The sequence below is a fragment of the Symphodus melops genome (assembly GCF_947650265.1).
Source record: "Symphodus melops genome assembly, chromosome: 1".
Taxonomy (NCBI): Eukaryota; Metazoa; Chordata; class Actinopteri; order Labriformes; family Labridae; genus Symphodus; species Symphodus melops.
In genome coordinates this window covers 10,752,449-10,772,971 of record NC_136691.1, presented here as the reverse complement: position 1 = coordinate 10,772,971, position 20,523 = coordinate 10,752,449, and the positions used below count along the sequence as shown (strand labels likewise).

The window sequence follows — 20,523 nt, the reverse complement described above, 5'->3', positions numbered from 1 at the left end:
CATTGCATATGTTTCAAAATCCAATAGTTTAATTGAAAAAAGATTATCATCTTTTTAAAAAATCCTTAAATGTCCAATGGTTTGATCGAAACCCCAAATTAGACAGCAGACCCTTTACCGTAAATGGTCAAACGGCGCACATGGCGTAAATCCTATATTATCGGATGATAGTACCTCTTAGCATGTTCAGCTCATCTGTTTTCATTGGGGCTTTTTAAAGACTCTCAGGTTGTTACTTTCAGCAAATAAGATGCTAAGTCTCACCAGTCCAGCCCCGAATGACAGACACACAAAGTTAGTGGTCAACTCAGTGGACACATTTTAAAAAGACCTCCCTCTGAAGTTGATAGAGACTATTTAATAAAAGAGCGTAATGGGAGTGGAAAATGTACCCAAATTTGTTTGATTGACACAAACTTTACTCCACACAATTGCTCTCGTTTTGATGGTCTGGACTACCTACATGTTTTGCACCAAAACATAATTTTAATTTCTGTTTTTTATGATTAGCCTTTATTGCTGGATATAAGGATAATGTTTATTCCAGCGTCAGACTTTCTTACTGTATGTGTGTTCCCAGTGCTCAGCCTCCTAGGGCCATTTGAAAATGGCACCAATGATAGGCCCGCACACTTGATGAAATGCAATAAAATGTTTTAATTGATCAAAACGTTTTGACCAGAGGTCTTCTTCGGGTGATAATTGTATCAAGTCTTCAACAGGTTTAACAAATATCAACCTCTGGTTGAAAAGCTGTGATTAATTACAACTTTGTGTGGCATTTCAGCAAGTGTGCAGGGTCTACCTTCTCGAAGTCTGCTGGTGTTGCTCCGCCCTAAATGTGATGTGTGTATAACTACCTCCTTTTTCGTCAGTGTTTCAATGAAAACAACTGTTTCACAAACATTCATTGTTTAATAAATCTGTTAATCAGTCTTTACTCTCTGCTGTCTTTTCTACTGTTGGTGTTTGACGAATACAAGTTAGCATTTACGCCCCACTACCCATAAAAAGCAGAGCAGAAGGTCTTCAGTTTGATTAGTGAACACTTCGCAATCCCTGTTGTTACTGCTTAATCCTGCCCTTGTCCTCATCCTTCCTGCTTCCTCCTCTTTTTATCTCTGCATCTCTACATCTCTGTCAACCTTCCTCCGCTCTCTCTCAGGCCCTGTCACCTCACCTATTCTCAGCTTTTCATTTAGAATACAGCATTCCCTCCATGCTATATTCCTCCCCTCGCTTTTTTTGTTAACCCTCACCCACACACACTTTATCTCCATATGATTCATTTACCCTCTTTCTATCTCTCCAACTGTCCTCACAATCTCTCCCTCAATCCACCCCCTCCATATCCACCTCTTAAGCACATCCTTTTTTCTCCTTTTCTCCTCCATCTCCCTTCCTTTTAAAGGATAATCTTCAGCTAAGTGGACAGCACTTCGCTCACTCTCACTCTCTCTTAAGTGAGCGTCTGATAATCTCAGGATTCTCTGTTGAACCCACACACAGAGGGAGGGCGGACGGATCAGGAAGCCCAGAATGAAAGGCCTAAACTGGGTCAAGAAAAGGCCAGCGCCTGGGTCTACTGGGAGCTGATGGGAGCGGATTGGGATGGAGAAACAACTGATGCCAGACAAAATTGGAGAGAGATAATCAGAACAGATGGACATCATCTCTCTTTCTTTCTATATTTCTCACTTCAAGGCTGCAAGGCCTTGACTTTCAAATAGATTGAATTAGAAAAAAGGGAAACGTTTGTTTAAATGCAAATTAAAGAACATGAAATAACTAACATGGGGATATGTTGTAATTTTGGTGTCTGCACACAATACAAAAGGCTGAAAAATGGAGGAAATATGCATCCATGTTGGTGGGGTCGCTTAAAGGACATGACACTGGATGCACATACACAATTTGGCGTGCACACACACACACAGATTTTGCTGATTATACAAGATTGGATGAACCTCCTTACATGAGAGAAAAGAAGCCCTTAGTCAGGTTACACACATATACACACGTACTTGTTTTTTCTTTCTTCCGTTGTCCTCTTTACGGGTCAGCGGATGAATAAAGCCACTGTCACTTTCCTTTGGGAGGCGTCAGTGACAGGCGGTCTGACAACAATAAACTTCCGCACAGGAAGAGGAGATTCCTGCAAGGAAAAGGCCAGGAGGATCAGGAACAGCCCTGGGCATCACTTGTCCTCTGGCTAAGCTAAAGACACTAACAACAAGACCAGCGAGTGTTTGAGTGTGTATTCATGTGTGTACTGTACAGAGGAAAGCTTGAGTAGAGGTTGACCAATACAACAAATACTGTCAAAACAGCTAAACTCAAATGTAGGATTTTAACATGAATAAAACGAATATTCTTTGCTTATCCAATTATAAAACAATACTATAAAGATTCCAAGTGTTTAAAGCAACCTTCCCTGTGTTTGTAACCTATAACTGGTTTACTTCAGGGTTAAAAGAAACCATCTGGGACACCGTCCAAGGACTTTTTCACACAGTCATATGGAAAACTTAGGTTATTTTTTGGCCATTTTTCCTTTTAGTGACAGGAGACAGTAATGAAGTAACGGAGAGTGAGATAAGATGACATGCAGCAAAATGCACCCCACACACAGTGCCTGTATCTAACAAGTAGTAAACCAACACCTGTGAAGATTTTCTAACAAGCGAATATTGGTCTTTGACTTAGAAACCAACCCTGGCAAAAAAATAAGATTTAGGTAGCTATTTTTAGTTGCCTATAGGTCAACAAACAAATGGTTTCTATTCCTACACTTTCTTTTTGAATTTGCAGACTTAGAGTTCATCAAAATAGCTTAAAAAGTGATACCCTAACACATTGACAGTGGGGCTGTTACGCTGCTCTTTGGCGTTGCAGTTCTTCAGCTACATGTTAGCATGCTTAAAGTGACATGTTGATATTAAGCAGGTGTTATGTTTCTTTTTCACCACATATTGTATTATAGTTGTGATTTCCACCAATGCAGAAAATAAGAACTTAGATCTGATTATAGTGCTGGAAATGAGTCTTGCTTTTTTTTTCTCAACCTCATGCTGGCAATAGATGGAGAGTCCAAGGATCACCTAATTCAGTAGAATTTGTACTATAAGAAGAAGCAGCAACCACCTGTCTTGAAAAACTAAGATAAGGCAAAAGTGCAAAAACCTGCAGTCCTCTTGAGGCTGGGTCCCGGAAACCCTGAAAGTCACATACACACAACAGAATAAGCAGTTTTCAAAACATAAATGGAAATGTTGAAAGCCTGGTGTAAAAAAACAAAATAGGTCTGATGTTATTGTCATCATGGGCTATACAGGGAAAGAATGCTCTGTTTTGATTTTAATAACGATGCATGTTATCCACAGCTCTCAGCCTCTCGTTAGGTTGACTAAAAGTTAGTGTCAAAGTGTTTCCAGCATGACGAATGCTGCAGCCAATAAGTCACTGAGGCTTTTTTCCATTAATATTTACAGTCCATATCTGAGAAATTATTGTAAGATTTTTTTTTCCCAGCAATCCAATTACTCAAAAAAAAAAAAAAAAAAATACAGATTATGTTGTTTGGACCAAAGAGAGACCACACTATATTTCATAATGAAGCTTGTGTGACTGAAAACATGTGAATTTCCCTTTTTTCTCCAGGTACTACTCAAGCCTTGTAAAACAAAAGTGGCACAGTCTATCTCAGTCCATCTCAGAACAGCGAGGAGCGGGTATTACTTAGAACAGAGATTCATGGCAGTGGAACAAACGAGACAACATCCTATTATTGTACTTTCCTCTGTCCTGTAGTGCATCTGGACTGGCACAGGTGGAACTGCAGCTCATTTATAGCCAGGTTAGCCCATGGTAAAGACATGGAGCTGTCATGTGGCATTCACACACACATACAGTGAACAACGCTTTTGACTGTATATATTGGATATTACTACTCTGTCTCTTCTACGAACTGCCCAGTGAGCCTTTGTGTCTGTTGGCTAAAGTCTGCTCTGTGTGTGTGTCTGAGAGGGCGTACATTTGCCTATGTGTGTGTGTGTGTGTGTGTGTGTGTGTGTGTGTGTAACAGTGAGATCTTTTATCTCTAGAACAATGACGCCACAAATAGGCACATGCCTCGCTATTCTTGTCCTCTCAAGGCTCCTCTGGTGCTGTGGTGGGTGTACCCAGGCATATGAGGTGTTAAGAGAGATTTGGACCTGAATTTACCAGTGTGTGGTGTACACTCACATCTGTGTGTCATTGTGCTTGTACAACAGTTGTTTTGTAACTACAGGAGCAGTTTTGTTCAAAAATTACTTTTCTGTCTCCTTGCTCCAACAAAATGAGTTTTCAAAATTAAAACACACTGTTGCATATCAGTGGATTTATTGGCACTTCTGGGGGCTTTCATTTAGAAATGAAATTTTAGAGGAGGTGATTTGTGCAGCTGCATGCCAAGCAACACACCGGAGGTTTGATCTTCTCCAGAGTATGTTTTGTTTGTTCGAAAAACTTAAGGAAAATGCCAAGAACCATATGCTGGGGTGTGTGTTTGCTTACTTTCAAACTCCATGGCAATAAAAATCTGAGGAAATACTCATCAGATAAGCCAACACTCCACACATTCTTTATCCTTTGTTCACTTTTATTTCTCAGCCGGGTGGTGAAGCATTTTTACTGGCAGTAAAACACTCTTCTTTTCTATCCAGAAACATTATAAGTCCTCCTCAGGGGGTCATGATGGTCCTTCTCAGCCAACTTGGACACACCCTGAGGTAAAAGTGACAGCGAGATCTAATTGACCCAAAGCACCTGAACAAAGCCGGCACACGACAGGATGAGGGTGTCAGCACCCTCCCTTTAAACGCATTCTTCCTCCTGATGTTTTTCTCCTATTTCTTCCACTCACCCCACTCTTATAACAGGAAGTCATTGGGATGGGGGAAGAAATGTGTTAAATGAAGATGAGGAGGGGGTTTTGTGTCATCCCAAACAAGCCGAGATACCAATTGCCACAGCTAAAATGAATAAAGATTGAGGAATTAGAGAGGTGGAGGAACAATGGCAGAGATGGGATGAGATATGAGATGGAGGAAGGGAGGAGGAGAAGGAGGAGATGAGGGCACAGGGGTGGGGGGGGTCCTCTCTAGGGTCGTGCTCAGAGGGCGTCGGGCAGCACGAGAGGCAGGATGTTATGGTTTATTCAGCCCAGGAGTGGGGGCGATGTGGACAAGGTGTGCCTTGCCCTCAGCAGCAGCCTCAGCGTGATTTATAGCAGCGCTGGCAGACGCGGCTGTCCACGGGGAAGTCTTTGAAAATGCCAGGAGTGATTTGCATGAATTTAGGCCTGTGAATACACACTGAATGTACGTGCACATCGGCTCAATGTTGTATATTTGTGTACTTATAAGTTCACGTTTGTGAGTATAGGCCTTGTTGTTAACCTGTGGGTGAAGAACAATCATGCATGCCCCAACAAAGGACAGATGAAGAGCCCACTCTTGATAATTACAAGCCACAAACATACTTTGCACTGTACCCAACATGCAATGCACAGACATGTAAGAACAATACTCTGACAAAGTGTTGTATTTCGACAGTCAGACACTTTCCTAACATCAAGACTGAATACAGATGAAGGCTTGTCCACAGGTTTATTGACATGTCAAGGAAAGTGAGAAAGAATATACCATAAATAAAGAGTTTTCTTATTTATTTGTTTGTATTAATAGTAGTCAGTAGCTTGCAGTGTGGTAATGAGCTAAATGCATTTAGAGCCCTTTTTACAATCCAAGTGGTACAAAACTCCACATTCACGACACCTTTGTATTTTAGTATTGAGTTCACCACAGCGTAATGTTCATGTCCCAGTAGGTGTACTGACAATGTGTTACAGCGTTGAGATGCACAATATGTAAACACAGTGGCAGCAAGAAATTCCCAAACACTCACCACGCACACAAACAGCACGGTTTTGCCCTGTTGGCACAGATGTTTGAGAGATGCCATTTTGCCCATTATACTTTCATGGGATGAAGACGCTGATTTAACTGAAGGACGGGGTTGACACAAACGGCTGTAGATATCTGGGGCTGAGGGGAAGAAAGGGGCTGATCAAACTGCAAAGACGTGGCAGTGATGGAGAGGTGGAAGGTTGCATGTAGAAGCAACATGAGGGTCTAACAATGAGGGAGGGGAGCAGTGCTATTGGATAGATGGGACCAGATGATGTTAAGAGCGGATGAAAGGTCGTATGAGAATGAACAAAAAAACCCAGCAGAATATTCTTCCTAACTGAAGTTTCACTAGAGCTTTATTAAAACAAATACTTACCAACCATGCACTATAGAAGGCACGAGACATTTATGCAGATGATACTAGATAAACTGCATTTCACTCTGCCACATTGACATATTCTCATTCTTCCTGAAACGGATCACATGACATCACTTCCTGTAATTTACTTCCTGTTGTTCTTTAAGTCAATGGTTATCAACAAGTCTCGCCTCAGGACCCATAATCAATTTCTTTGTTCAAAATTGCGACCCAAATTTTTGATATTTTTGTAACAGAACAAAGAGAACAAAACAAACATGTTCAAAAAGCTCATCATAAACCTTTTCAAATATGCACTCTGAAAAATATCTTGATAATTACAGGATATTCTCTTAACCTGGCTGTTCATATGTGCTCTTCACAACAGAAAACTATCCCTGTCAGACAGGACAGGAGCAGGGGTCTCCTAAGGTAAGACGTGATGTAACAAAACAAAAAAAAACACACAGAAAGAGCAGTTGAAGCAACAGAGTCAGCTAAACGATTCTATAATGCTGCCCTCTCCGCCAAGTCAGCCTTGTGAAAGAGATCTTGATCTCAATGGGTTAATTACCTGGTGAAATAAAGGTTAAATAACTTGAAAAAAAAAAAAGTGACAATAATTTGCTACTGTATGTGTAGTTCAACAGAATCACAGTATCAATAAAAGAGCGGAGAACAACGCAATGATGAACAGAAAGCGTAATGCATCCGTTTAAGTACATGCACAGAGATCATAGCAGGAGCATGCATACACTATGCAGCAGTCAGTTTTTTTGAGTGAGTGGATTTTTCTGATTGGACACTTTTATAATGTGACATACTCTGATGTTGCCTACCCCAACAATCATGTAAGTTTATGAAAAAAGTGTTTAATAATACATTTTACGAAGAGTCTAACTCAAAAATATGAACCAATAGATCTTAGATGAAGTAATTTAAAGTCACCCTTTTAGTAGTAGAAGTATTTCTATGGAACTAGAAACATACATGAAATAAAAAATGTAAATAAGAAGTAATGTAATAATTACAACAAGAGCCAGTGCTGAAGAAATGAAGCTATGTACAAAGCACATTATCGAATAAGTGTAGAGAATTAAAGAAAGTAGCTAAGAACAAGAAGCAGAGTATTGAAGAAGTAAAGCTTAGTGCAGACAAAATTAAACAATATATTGAAAAGTGCAGATTCAACAGTAAGATATTAGAAGAGTATTGCACAGCAGCCTCAGTAAAGCACAGTGTTATTTGATTTTTTTCTTGACCGGTTTACATTTGGATTGCAGTTTAAATAAAAAATGAATAATGGAGGACTCTACAGTCTGTGTGAAGTCATTCAGGGTTCAGAGTGAGTGCTTGACACAGTTGTAAAGTTTGATGGTCACAGACAGGAATGACTTCCTTTGGTGTTCTGTGGTGCATCATGAGGGAATCAGTCTTGAGCTGAATGTGCTGTCCCGTGTCTGACCAGCACATCGTGAAGTGGGTGGTGTAGCAGCATTAATATATACAGTCAACTTTGTTTTCCAGTAATGGAAATGCATAAAGACATTATTTTCATGAATTAAGAAGTTCATTGCTATCTCGGGTATAGCTAAGTGGCTGTACACTGTTCCTGTCCAAAAAAAACCAACAACAACAACAACAAAAAACTTCAACTACATGCGTTGGTTTGTCTGTCTCTCTCAGTGTCTGTGTCTTTAAAGGCCCACTTTACCAGTGTGACCCTCCTCCTGACCTCCCTGAGTCTGTGAACCTCCTCTGGTGTGAGATGTCACTGTGAGGTCAAGAGAGGTCATTAGAGAAAGGCAACTGTAGATGCCAGGTCCAAACACAGCCCCACTGTATGGGAGGGGGGAATGGGGTCAAAGGTTACACAGATACATAAACCAGACAAGAGAGTGCCAACAGGTACAAGACGTGTGAATGTCCACTGCTGTAACAGGAGAGCGGTGTTGCAGAGAGCTAAACTTATAATGTGTGTGGTGAGAGAGGCACTCTAAGGCTACTTAAGCCTTGAAAATGTCACTTCATACCCTATAGATGCCTCTCTTTATGGTATTTGGGGAAGTGCAGAAAGGCTGAAGCACAGATAACTGATCACTAATTACACTTAATTGTTTCAATAAGCTGGAGAAAGCTTGGAGTGAGTGTGTGTGTGTGTGTGTGTGTGTGTTGAGTGTGTGTTTAACAGCTATACAGTAGTAGAAGCTATTAAAAACTCATTAACCTGTGTTTTATTTCAAGTGGCCTGCCCCTGTCCATCAAACCTCTAATGTATTTTCCGTGAGGCTTTTGTCTCTCTTCCAGATTTAATTTAGCTCCTCTTTGATTTTTACAACTTGCCTCTGTTATTGTAGGTTATCTTCTCTCCTTTTCCTTGTAATTTTATTTTATGGCATGGAGTGAGTCTAGTACAATACACCCCCCAGGGAGGACCACTTACCTAAATGCCAACAAATCAGACAACAGACTGCTGCTTATCTGCCGCAGCCTGTTTCTTTTCTCTCTTTTTTCATTTTCAGTTTAGACTAACTGGAAGATCAAACCTGGGTCATATTAACCTGTGCCAAACTCCACTTAAAAACACCTGAAATATGTGTAATGTTTTTTAGGGCAAATCATTATATTTAGGTAGCTATAACCTGAATTAATAAAAAGGCATTAAGTAGCTTACTATGAATGCAACTTTATATCTACTCCCTCTGGCCTCTATCAAATTAGCCTACACAAAAGGAAGGTTATGAGAACAGTGAGAGAAGAAGTATAAGTCTAATTAAGGCACGCGAACCAACCCTGGATATGCAGCCTATTAATAAGGAAATTGTGTCAAAGAATAAGTTCCATCATATAACTCGAAAAATGCAGCAAAAGTTCAACCATATTAAAGTTGTTACTATATTGAACTAAGATTGGCGTGGATTTAAACTCGAGCTCTCAAAGTACCCGGAGAACCAGCTGTGACCGCGGCCTTCCAGTGAGTAAAATCCACCAGAAGTAAACAGCCAAGTCCTTTCGTGTTTACCCAGTAAAGACCTCTGCTCCATGTTGACAGGTGAGAGTCCATAGGACGAAGTTGGTCCCCTCGCGCTGGAGCTGCCAGCCCCTGACAGTGTAACCCCCAAGAAATGGTGAGTGGGTACGCGCGCGTGAGTGTGTCAGACAGAGGCAGAGATAAACATTGAGAGTTGCTGAGGGGGCTCTTTGACTTTGAGCGCATAAGCCCTTATTTCATGGTGCCATTGTTTGTTTAAAGGACGACAGGCTTAATACAGTTCCAGGCGATATCCCAGCATGTCTCTCCGCACAAGCACCTCCAAGGCGCTCTGTGTGAGCACGTGCTGACGTGTGCGCGCGATCCCTATCATTCCTCATGACTTTCGTCTAACTCATAAGCAGCGATTATTTTAGAGCGTTTACTTTCCAAGGTTGTTTACAAGACTTTTTTTTTAAATGAAGTCTGACTTTTTGGAATCAATTGCATCATTTCTGCTATAGAAACGTCACGTGCGCGAATTTCGAGGATTTTACCCAGTGATCAAGAATCACCAATGTGTGGTTTTAATGAGTTTGACTGTTGCATCAGCCACACCATGCAACATCATTTGAAGTGCCTATTATTTCCATCAATGCAGGCCAGATAGGGATTCCTATGTTAAGGTTTTAGCCAACAGGTTTGAAAATATGATTTCTTCAGATCTAGAAAAGTGTTGCAATAACACTCTGGTGGAATGTGTGTGAGGTAACTTTGACGTGGTCTTGAGAAGAAAATGCATGCGTGTAGAAAAAAGAACTCTTTGTGCGAAATGTGTATTTTTACATTCATATGACTCATTTAGATTTTTTTTTTTAACTGTAATTATGTAATGCTTGGTTTGTGCATGATCCAGTTTTACACTTTGACGTTTTTTTCTAGCCCAAGTGGTGTCGAAGAGTGACACCCATTCAAGCAAATAGGCTATATCATATTTAAGTGTGTGTCTCTCGCTCATTCTCTTTCTCTCACACAAGCGCACATGCACGCACACACACAAAAACACACCTTCATAATCACCAGTATTTTTAGGCCGGAAAGAGGGATGTGGGTCATCGGGGGCCACGCGGTTACAGCTATCACAGCCAAAAAAGTAATATCACTAATAACATCAATGCAAAATTTCTATTATTTTTCTATAGACGTTCCTTGTGTGTTGCTCAGGTCACAATGACTGTCTTCTTTTTCGAAATGGGTTTTGCCTGACAGCAGGAACAAGTGTGATGCTCCACATATTTTTCTCATCTTTGCCGGTGAAAGCTGAATACATTAAGTGCCGGACATGAGGCACAACAAGGACTGTAGAGGCTGAGAGAGTCAGACGCCTACTCACTTATACACTCGGAATAATCCTGTCTCCTTCTCTTCTCTCCTCTGTCCTGTCTCCTAAACCTTTTTATTCAGGGACCCGGAGACCTCTCCGGAACAAAACAGCTTTTAGCACTACCATCTCTCCCTGCTTCTGTTTTCGCAAATACCTATCCTCTCTCTCTCTCTCTCTCTTATTCCTCTTAAAACTGTCTGTAAAAGAAATTGAGGTGCTCATCATGTCATTATCCGATTAATGACATTTTGTGACAGCATGCTGCTCAAGAGATAGCACTTTTTTAAACAATCGAATTCAATCTTCCAATACTAATAATCCACGTAACTGCAATGCAGGCGACCTTTGAGGTGACATTTGTTGATTTCCTGTAGGCCTATTTAATTCGATTGAAATAATGCAATTGACGAATTATAACAACAATAATGATGATGATAATAATGATAATAAACACAATTTTGACCTGTCGTTAGTCAAAATGATTGCGGAGGGAAAATAGGCCACTGGCTGTCTGGCATACCATCACCGCGTGCTCGTTTTTATGCTCCCATAATTGAGGTCATCATGTTAAAAAAGTGCCTTTATAACACCTCTGGGAGACATGTTGTTTTCATTTCCTCTCTTCTTTTGCGTTTGGGCCCGGCTGTAATAAATATGTCAATAACTTCAGCCATCAGTGCGCAATGCCAGCGTGCATTGTCAGTCTTGGGCATCGAGGTGTGTCGCTCTCGACCCAAAAAAGAGGGGAGGGGGGGAAAGTGAGTTTGAAATAAATCCCCGGGCCGATCCACCTGGACTTGGTCGCTGATAAGAGCAGCCAGTGTTAAGCAGCACGTTTCCTCTACACCTCATCCGAGTCTTCCTTTTCCAAACACGCGTTTCTTTAATGTCCCGGCCTGTTTTTCCAGCCTGTGTGCGCACCGACGGCACCCAAGGGAGCCGAGGCCAAACCAACCACAGGCCAGAGCAGGGAGCAGGAGGGGGCAGGGACACCTGCTTTGGAAAAGACACTCCAGACATTAAAGTTTGCTGACTTAGTTGCGATTCGTTTTGCCTAAAAAAAAAAAAAAACACTTGCTTGCGACATGGAAAAGGGACTCGCCTTTTCCCTTTTGGCAGCTGACAGACGAGCATATGGAAAATAAGATTTATCGTTAAGTACTTCAGGATCCTGTTTGTGCAGAGGATAAAAAAAGAAGATTCTGCGGGAAACAAATGAATCGAAAGTGTATAAGAAAAAGAAAGATCAAAAGCACGCTGATCTGATAACACCAGTGCATGAGCAGCCATTTCTTTCCTGCCTTAAAATGAATAAATAAGTATGAAAGCATATAAAGTGTAAATACCTGACAATAAATAAATACACACCTCATTATACGTTATTTATTAAAGAAAACAAAGGATTATTTCATGTTTGTATTTCCAATACAATAGTCATATTTGTTGAGAGGCAGATTAAGTTATAAACGTATCGATTAAAATAGTCCAACAGAACAAAAAAATTATTGCCCGATGTATTTTATAAAAAAAATTGCGTGTAGCCGAAACACCTGTTGTATAGGTCGAATTGTTGAGTATTTTCAAAGCGGCAAATTTGCAATGTATTTATATAAAAAGTTAGAATCGGGGAGGATGAAGATGAGCAGCCGTAATCTTTTCATAAATCTAAAGCGTCATCAGGTTTTTCTGCGGACATGATCAAATGTCAGAGTCTGCAGGGTTCAGTCTTACAGGTGGGGTGGCTTCAAAGGGAGGGAGGAAATACATAAATTCATACAAAATCTATATATTTTGTAAATATAAATGTGCATTTTTTTTAAATAGATGAGTTCCATTTAATGATGGACTTTTTTTTCCTCATGACGGTGAGTTCTGTTGTCGCGTGGATATTTCAGTGGCAGCTTGTGGATCCGAGTGACAGACGTTTCGTGATGATATTCGGCTCTTCACTGAGCATTTCACAAAGAAACGTTTAGCTCTTCGCAGATATTGGCTTCCCCGGATAATCTGAATTCCAAAGCAAACCTCAGAGCCTCTGTGCAGCTTTGCTTGTTCATAAATCAGACTTTGCTGCAACCAATGAGAAAACTGTGCACGTTTAATATCTCTACATGCCACTCTCAACCTCCAATACCCAGAGGAGCTCGTAATAGTCATAGTCTATTTGAGAAGCTGTGTTCTAAATATGTAGCTCTTGTGTTTGAGGGACAATGAAAAAAAAACAATAATAATAAACCTGCTTAATAAATAATTAGAAATCGGAGATACTAAGTATTAAATTAGGAAGCGGGTTATCGTTAAAAATTGCTGGGGCTTTAATTGATGTAAATGTGTTTTATTAAAACAAGTACTGGAATTTTACAGCTGCAAGGAAAATTGGTACATTTCTAAAACACTAACTATCCATCTTCAAATTAATGAAATACTGTCGTTCTTTCAATCCTTAATGCAATTAATAAATCAACACGAGGGGAAGCTAATCTCATACAAATATATGAATTTGTAAGCACACATCAGCGTAAAATAGTTCTCTTTTTTGACACACAGATCAGAATAAAGCAATACTTTAACCTTTATTAACTTGATTATTTATTCTAGGAGCCTATATAAAACTTTAACATTACAATAGGCCGACATGTTTAAAAACGTGTAGAATATGTGTTATAATGGTTTCATGTCAAAGTGCGTAATGATTCTTACTCGCGCAGGACGTTGATTTGAGAAGAAAGAGATTAGTAAAAGTGGTATATCCTTTTTTCCTCTCTCTCTCTCTTTAGTTGCATGCTCAAGTCCCATTCCCTGGTCAAGTTCAGTGCGTTGTTCTCCGGACCGGACGGACGCTTCTTATTGGTAGGTAGCGACAGTTACATCACGCCGCTCGTGACGCGCACGTCTTCCTGTTTCCTTCAGCCGCATCTTAAAGTGAATCTTTGTGGCAGAGGAGCGCTCCAGCATCCAGTCCTCTCATCCAGTGCGCCTCGGAGACGCACACACGCAGTCCCTCTCTTTCTCTCTTGCACTCTCTCTATGTCTCTCACTCTTTTAGTCACAGCAGAGGATAGCGAGAGAGAGACCGACGCGCAAGAGCTCTTTTCCATCTTATATATTTTTCCTGTTTTCGTCCTTTTCCTCGCGCCGCTGACTTTATTCCAGCTCTTTCTTCTCTGAGAAATAGTTTTAGTCTCTCTGCATCCAGCAATCCGCTGCGTAAATTCTCTCCTTTTGACGCCGTAGGAGTTCAGGTTATCCCCCTCTTCATCTAAAGGGTAAGTAACCTTGTCCTCGAATACCTCCCTCTCTCTTGTTCGCTTTCTGCCTCGCTTGCGCGCGGTAGGTGGAAAAAAATAAACAAATCAAACATCATTAACGCGCAAATGTATTATGCTGATCAGCAGTTAACCATATGTATACGAAAAACTATTTGCTGTTTCGTTCCCCTTATCTGGACGTGTTGTAAAGAGTTGCTTGTGCAGCCCGTGTTTTGTCGAGGATGATTTGCGGACCATAGCCCAACCTTCCTCATCACGGCGGAGATCAACTTGATTTTAAACTTTACTAAGTAAGTTTGGGAAGCAAGTTTTTTGTTGTTGGTGTTGTTTCAAGGAGGAACTAGATTTAAAAACACGTTGATTTTAGACTGACGCTGAGATTTATATGGGTTTGATCTCTTCTATGAATTTGCTGTTATACCTCATCTTGTCTTTGTCCTGTGGGCTCGGTCTTTCCTCAGCACCTCAAACATGCTTTTTTTTTCATTGACACAAAATCCTTACTCAGGAAGTTAGGAGATTGTCAGTTGTCCTGTTTTAGGAATATGTTCTCTGTCCTGTCCAGCAGCACTTTTGGATCATGGTGATGAAACACTGCCGGTAGTCTTTATTGTTGTGTGTAAATAAGTGTGTGCAACCGTGTCTCTCAGGTTATAAAATCTCATCAGTCTACTGATTATCAAATAGACATTTTTAGTATTAAATGTTGTTGATCTTTTGTTTGACCAAAAAAAAACGTAACTGGAAATGTGTGTTAGGGACCATGTTTCCAGCCTGAACTTTTTTTTTTTTTTTTAATCATTTTGTACTTTGATTACTACTTTTTTAAACTTTGATTTAAAAGCTCTTTCCAGTGAAGATAAAAAAGAGAGCTATGGAACTTGGAGCTCTGTACACATACACTGTTCATAAGGGTTTTAATACAAGAGACAGAGTGCGCATGGGCAATGGATGACAGGTGCACCTTCAGAAAAGACAGGTGCTGGTGACTATTTCAAGCTCATTGTTAAGACTGTTAAGTGATCAAGTCAAGTGTGTGTGTGTGTGTTTTTTTTTTTAGATATATCACCTCTTGTTTGAACTGCTGATATGGCTATGAAGACTTGGACCAAAGCCATTTTTACTTTGCACTTTTTCTCTGTATAAGAAAAGTGTTGGATTTAGATGTGTTTAAATGAAGAAAAAAACTAGCAAACTACCCAAGCGATTCACTTCAACAACTTTTTGCTCCAACAGTTTTATCTTTCAAATCCAGAATGTTTTCATTAGAGTGGAAATTTAACAGTTGTGTGGCATAGCACACTACCCATAGCGTACAACAAGGCCAGCAGCAAAGTTGCATATGTGCGCTCGATAATCAACAATAAGATTATGACAGTTTACTTTAAAAGTTAAAGCAAGAAATTGAGTTTAATTTTTTCTCACTTCGCACTAAAACAGAGCCGTCAAAACAAATATTTAAGATTCATCTTAGAACCCTGAGACAGTGACATTCTTGTTCATAATGAAAATATCAAAAAAATGAATTTCTATTTATATCAAGGTGACAGTTTGCTTTAAAATTTAATTCATGAAAAGAATTTTGTATTTGTTGTTATTTATTGTTTTTTTTGTTTGAGCCGCGGAAAGTTCAAAATGGGAGATGATTTTTTTGGAGTGTGAAAAGAAAAATACAAATGGTTTAAATATCTGCTACTTTTATTCTCTTGTAAAAAAATTCAATTAACAATTTATAAACGTGAATATACATGTAGATATATATTTTTTAAATGAAAACCATTGAGATTGTCTTTGATAATATCACTACATTTGAGATTGCATGCATCTGATAGGGCTGTGACTAAGACACTGCCACTGCTGCTTACATAGCATTAATGATGCAGGCCCGTTCTGACAAAACGTTTTGTTTTCAGAGAGGCATTAGGGTTTTTGTATGAGCGCTTTAAGTTGCTCCTTGCCAGAGTTGACCCTTGCGACCTATTCATTTGAGCAGAATTAACTGCCCTTGCCAGATGAAAAGACAAACAAAAAACACAGAAGTGAGCTCACGCTGGCACCAAAATCAATAGGCCTATTTTGTCTTTCTTTTATGTGTCACCATCCTCATTGCTTACGATATGATAGTCATATTGATAATGTGAACACAAATGTTACATTTTAGAATAGCACTTTTAAAACATGGTGTAAATTTACCATATTTTGTTGATCTTATGCAACCATAGCTCACTTTTTCAACAAGATGTTTAAAGTGTGTATTAGGACAAGCTCTTTTTGCAATTACCCTTCTTTTATGCCACACATTTAAGATAGTCTTAACCTTATTTCTATTAATTTTATTTCGTTAGTTAATAGCTTCTATGTTGGCTCACACCACACAAATATGGAAATGAGGACAAGTACTTAAGTAATTATCATAATTTTATGCAGCTTTGTGTTCCGTGGGAACTGGTTCAGTGTCGCGCGGCGTGTAACAGGGGACAGGATAAAATGTAGGACTTTGTCCTGGAATGTCGAGCCAAGGCCTAACTCTGACCTTATCTTGCCTGTTCACTTTACCCCTTTTTCCTCACAACTTTAGACTTTACATCTAATGTCACTGTTCATAGCAAGACAAATAAGGAGTGATTGCCTTCTCTCAAAACTCTCTGGTGTAATAATATCAGCATTTCTGTAGAGGTTGCTAGATATGATTGTTTTAGTTGACAAAGAACATTTGAAGTGTTCTGGAGGTGTCCTGTCTAAGTGAGTGACTTAGTTTCTGAAAACATTTTTCGTCTTGATGAGTCATAAATGTGTGAATTTTTGCCTACAGGTACTCAAAGGCTTTGATCCTAGAGGACTGGGTTTGTGGGATATGGCCCAATAGCAGCAGCCCGTGATGCCGGACCATGACAGCGAATCCCTCCTGAACAGACAGACCAAGCGAAGACGTGTGGACATCGGTGTAAAGAGGACCGTGGGCAGCACAGCCTCCTCAGCAGCCTCAGCCACAACAACAACCACTGATAACATTGCCCGCGCCAAAGCAGCCATTTTCAGTGCCATGAACTCTCTGAGCTCCCACTCTCACCACGGATCAGACAACGACTCCATGGAGTGCTCTGTAGTGCAGCCACATGGTGGGCCTGGCGTTGTATCAGCCAGCGACAGCGAATCCAAGTCCAATGTACTCCGGAAGCTACTGAAGAGGGCCAACTCATACGAGGACAGCATGATGCCCTTCCCTGGTACCACCATTATCTCCCAGCTTCTAAAGAATAACATGGCTAAAAATGGAGGAGGACCTGAGAGGGGAGAAAGAGGTGACAGAGGTGACAGAGGTGACAGAGGGGACACCGGCTTCCCTGGATCGGGACTGTCCAATGCAAGTTCAGATGCTCATCAGGAGGATGCCTGCAGTAACTCGTCTCAGGATAGCACTCCTCAAGAATGCTTGTCACCGTTTGGTCGTCCACCTGGTCTGGCCGCCTTTGATATTGAACGCCTCAACGATGAACACCTGCGTGCCAAGCGAGCCAGGGTAGAGAACATTATACGTGGTATGAGCCATTCACCCAGCGTTGTGGTACCTGCTGCTTCACGTCACGAGCGCGACCATGAGATTGATGGAGAAAGGGAGATAGAGCTAGACTGTCCACCCCCTCAGTCTCAGCAACAAGCCCCAAGCAGCCCCCGAGGAGGTGAGGTTTGCGGCAGTAACAGCCGAGAGAACAAGCGTAAGCAGCGTCTTCCTCAGCAGCAACAGCAGAGCTTCACCCAGCTGGTGTGCCAGAGGAAGGAACAGAAACAGGAGGAGAGAAGGCAACTGAAGCTTCAGCTGGAAGATATGCAAAAGCAGCTACGTCAGCTGCAGGAGAAGTTCTTTCAGATCTACGACTCAACTGATGACTCAGAGCACAATGACCTCCACAATGACATAGGAAACATGTCCGAGGACAGCCCAGTCAGGTCTGACACTGGTGGGGATGACCGGGGTGGAGATGACTTGCGCTCTGACAATGAGATGTCTGACCTGGACCCTGGCCATTTCCTGGACAGGGCAAGGGCTTTGCTTCAGCAGCAAGCCCTGTTGGCAGATGGAGAGAAGCCAAGGAGAGAGGGGATCGGCCGGAGCAAAGGAACAGGAGGTCCAGGATCCTCCATGCATGCTGAAGGTAAACAACTGGCAGAAACACTGAAGCAAGAACTTAATTCAGCCATGACCCAAGTGGTGGACACAGTGGTTAAGGTGTTTGCCAAGCCTCCACGCCCTTCACCCCAGCAGGCCTTTCCCCCTTTATCCATACCTCCAGAAAGATTCCCCACCGTTGTCAATGGAGACAACCCCAACTTCCACACCGCTAACCAGAGGCTGCAGTGCTTCGGCGATGTCATCATTCCCAATCCACTTGACTCATTTGCAAGCATGCCAGGGATGCCAGGTGCCACCAATGACCAAACCGAGGCACTACCCTTAGTCGTGAGGAAGACCCCCAGTGAGCACCACCACCAGTCCTCAGCTGTGGGTGCTCATGGCGGACACCACCACCCTGCCCTTCACCCCTCCTCACTCTCTGCCTCCATGGGCTTCAGTCCTCCATCCTTTAGACACCCATTTCCACTGCCTCTCATGGGCTACCCTTTCCAGAGTCACCTTGGTGCACCTACAGGTGGCTACCCAGGAAAGGACCGTTCCTCACCAGACTCCATGGACCTGTCCAGGGAGACCACCAGCCTTAGGACCAAGATGGCATCAGGTCATCACCTAGGGCACCACCATCGTTCTCTCTCACCAGCGCACCCTGGCAGCACAGCTGAGGGACTATCCCTGTCCCTTATCAAGTCAGAATGCGGTGACCTCCAGGACATGGCTGACATCTCACCCTACTCAGGCAGCAATGTATCCTTTAAAATATATCTGTAGTGAGTTTGTTTTCTTTGGATAGAAAGGCAATCATAACTAAAAATGTAAGACATTTACCTTGATTTTTTAACTTTGTAAAGCTCAAACTAACTCAGCCAAAGAAAAAAAATCTAGTTTCATGTTGCATGGATATTAGAAACAAGTGTGCCAGGTTTGCATCCGAGCCTCAAAGAGTTAAAAAATCAAATCTTTTTTAGTCTGTTTAAACTAGCCTAAGAATCTGAGAAATTGTTGATGAATCACTTTTCCTCCCACTGCTGTTCTCTTCTCCATTGTACTGCATTGTTGTATTTATTTTTACACTCATACCTCTTCCTTCTCACAGCACCAAACAGCCTTTTCTTCCATCTTCAATCCTAAGTGCCTTAAAAGCTTTCTTGTCACATATCACTTACTTACAAAGATTAGGTCCCCACGACATTTACTGCCCCAGTTCTTTTTACAAAAATGGCCTAAAAGAATAAAGAGGGAGATAGCATCCAGAAACTTGGCACACAATGGTGTTATATAGCTTCCCTTATAGGTTAACTTCTGTGTGCCCCAATCATGCCCTAGAGATAAAGAGGCTATCCCCTATGGGAGGCTCAAATTGAATCCCTCAGAGACTCGGGACAAATAGCTTAAACAGATATATTCTGTCCCTTCTTTGTTTCCCATTTACCTCCTAAGTCCATAAGTATTCAAAACCCTGCAGCCCTTATGAAAGTTTGACATCTTTAAACATGGTTGGTCATAGGAAGTATTGTCCTAAAGTAATAAACATTCATCACTATCTAAAGAAATTAATCCATCCTCTATTTCATCTGTATTTCTTAAAAATACATTAGTATATGTAGAACTTTGGACACCCTTTTGTCTCCTGTTTTTACCTGAGTGCGTAGCCTGTTCAGGTGTGTATGTGCCAGTGTGCGTGTGTATCTTTTGCGTGAGTGCGTGTCACAAAAGGTTCGCCCGAGGACTCAGTAAAGATGTATATTTATGATTGCTTGTGTTTTCTCTTGTGTTCCTCTTATCATCCATCGCTGTTGTAAAAAGCCCACAATCATTGTCGTTTCTTTTCCCTTTTTTTTCATTTCATAAAGATCTGTCAACAGCCCGGGGGGCCCTTTGGCTGTTGCTTGGCAGCCAAATACTTCTTTTTTTGTTTTTCCCTCCTGCAAACCCCCTCCTCCCTGTCTTTTCTTTGAAGCAGACGTTAACAGGTGTTTGCAGCGAGCTGTTTATCTTTCATTACCTCGCCTTGTCTTGTCTTCTGACCCAAGGGTGAATGCTTTCCAGAGATCCATAATCCTTTGCTTCTACGGGTTCCCGATGGAGGGATGAAAAGAGAAAAGTGAGAGAGACACACAGAGACAGAGAGAAAGTAGAAAACAATCAAACAATAACCACATATGCCAGATGCTGTGGCTTTCATAGTAACATTTATAAATTCAGGGCATTAAAAGATGTACTCCCCCAAATGGAAGAAGAACATAGGTGTTTGTTTTAATCTTTTTTTTTTTTGACTCACATAGGTTTATAGTAGCAGTTTTTTTACATTACAATTAGTAAGACTTCTCTGGATTTTTAATCCATTTTTCCCTTTTTTTTTTCTTTTTTTTTTTTTACATTTTTCCGTTAATTTGACAGATATATATATATATAAATATATATTTCTGCAGTTTCCTTTTATTTTCAATCCAAT

The 20,523-nt window shown here is 41.1% G+C and overlaps 1 protein-coding gene and 1 long non-coding RNA gene across 3 annotated transcripts in view; one reads left to right on the top strand and one right to left on the bottom strand.

Annotated features, from left to right (window-relative positions):
- The window catches only part of LOC306824010, an 80,689-nt gene that overhangs the window by 15,675 nt on the left and 44,491 nt on the right, over positions 1 to 20,523 (bottom strand). The window contains exons 3-4 of one of the 2 annotated variants that reach the window (XR_013779084.1): positions 20,074 to 20,137; positions 2,039 to 2,155 (exon numbers count right to left, since the gene is read on the bottom strand). This is a non-coding gene — a long non-coding RNA (uncharacterized lncRNA). Of the gene's footprint in view, positions 1 to 2,038; positions 2,156 to 20,073; positions 20,138 to 20,523 lie in introns of those variants that run through there. The other variant, XR_013779083.1, reaches the window with a different exon arrangement.
- The window catches only part of LOC306823999 (prospero homeobox protein 1-like), a 30,188-nt gene continuing 22,567 nt past the window's right edge, over positions 12,903 to 20,523 (top strand). Inside the window, exons 1-2 of the mRNA XM_079343957.1 lie at positions 12,903 to 13,933; positions 16,749 to 18,815. Coding sequence (XP_079200083.1) covers positions 16,815 to 18,815 — 2,001 coding nt within the window. The 5' untranslated portion in view covers positions 12,903 to 13,933; positions 16,749 to 16,814. The remainder of the gene's footprint in view (positions 13,934 to 16,748; positions 18,816 to 20,523) is intronic.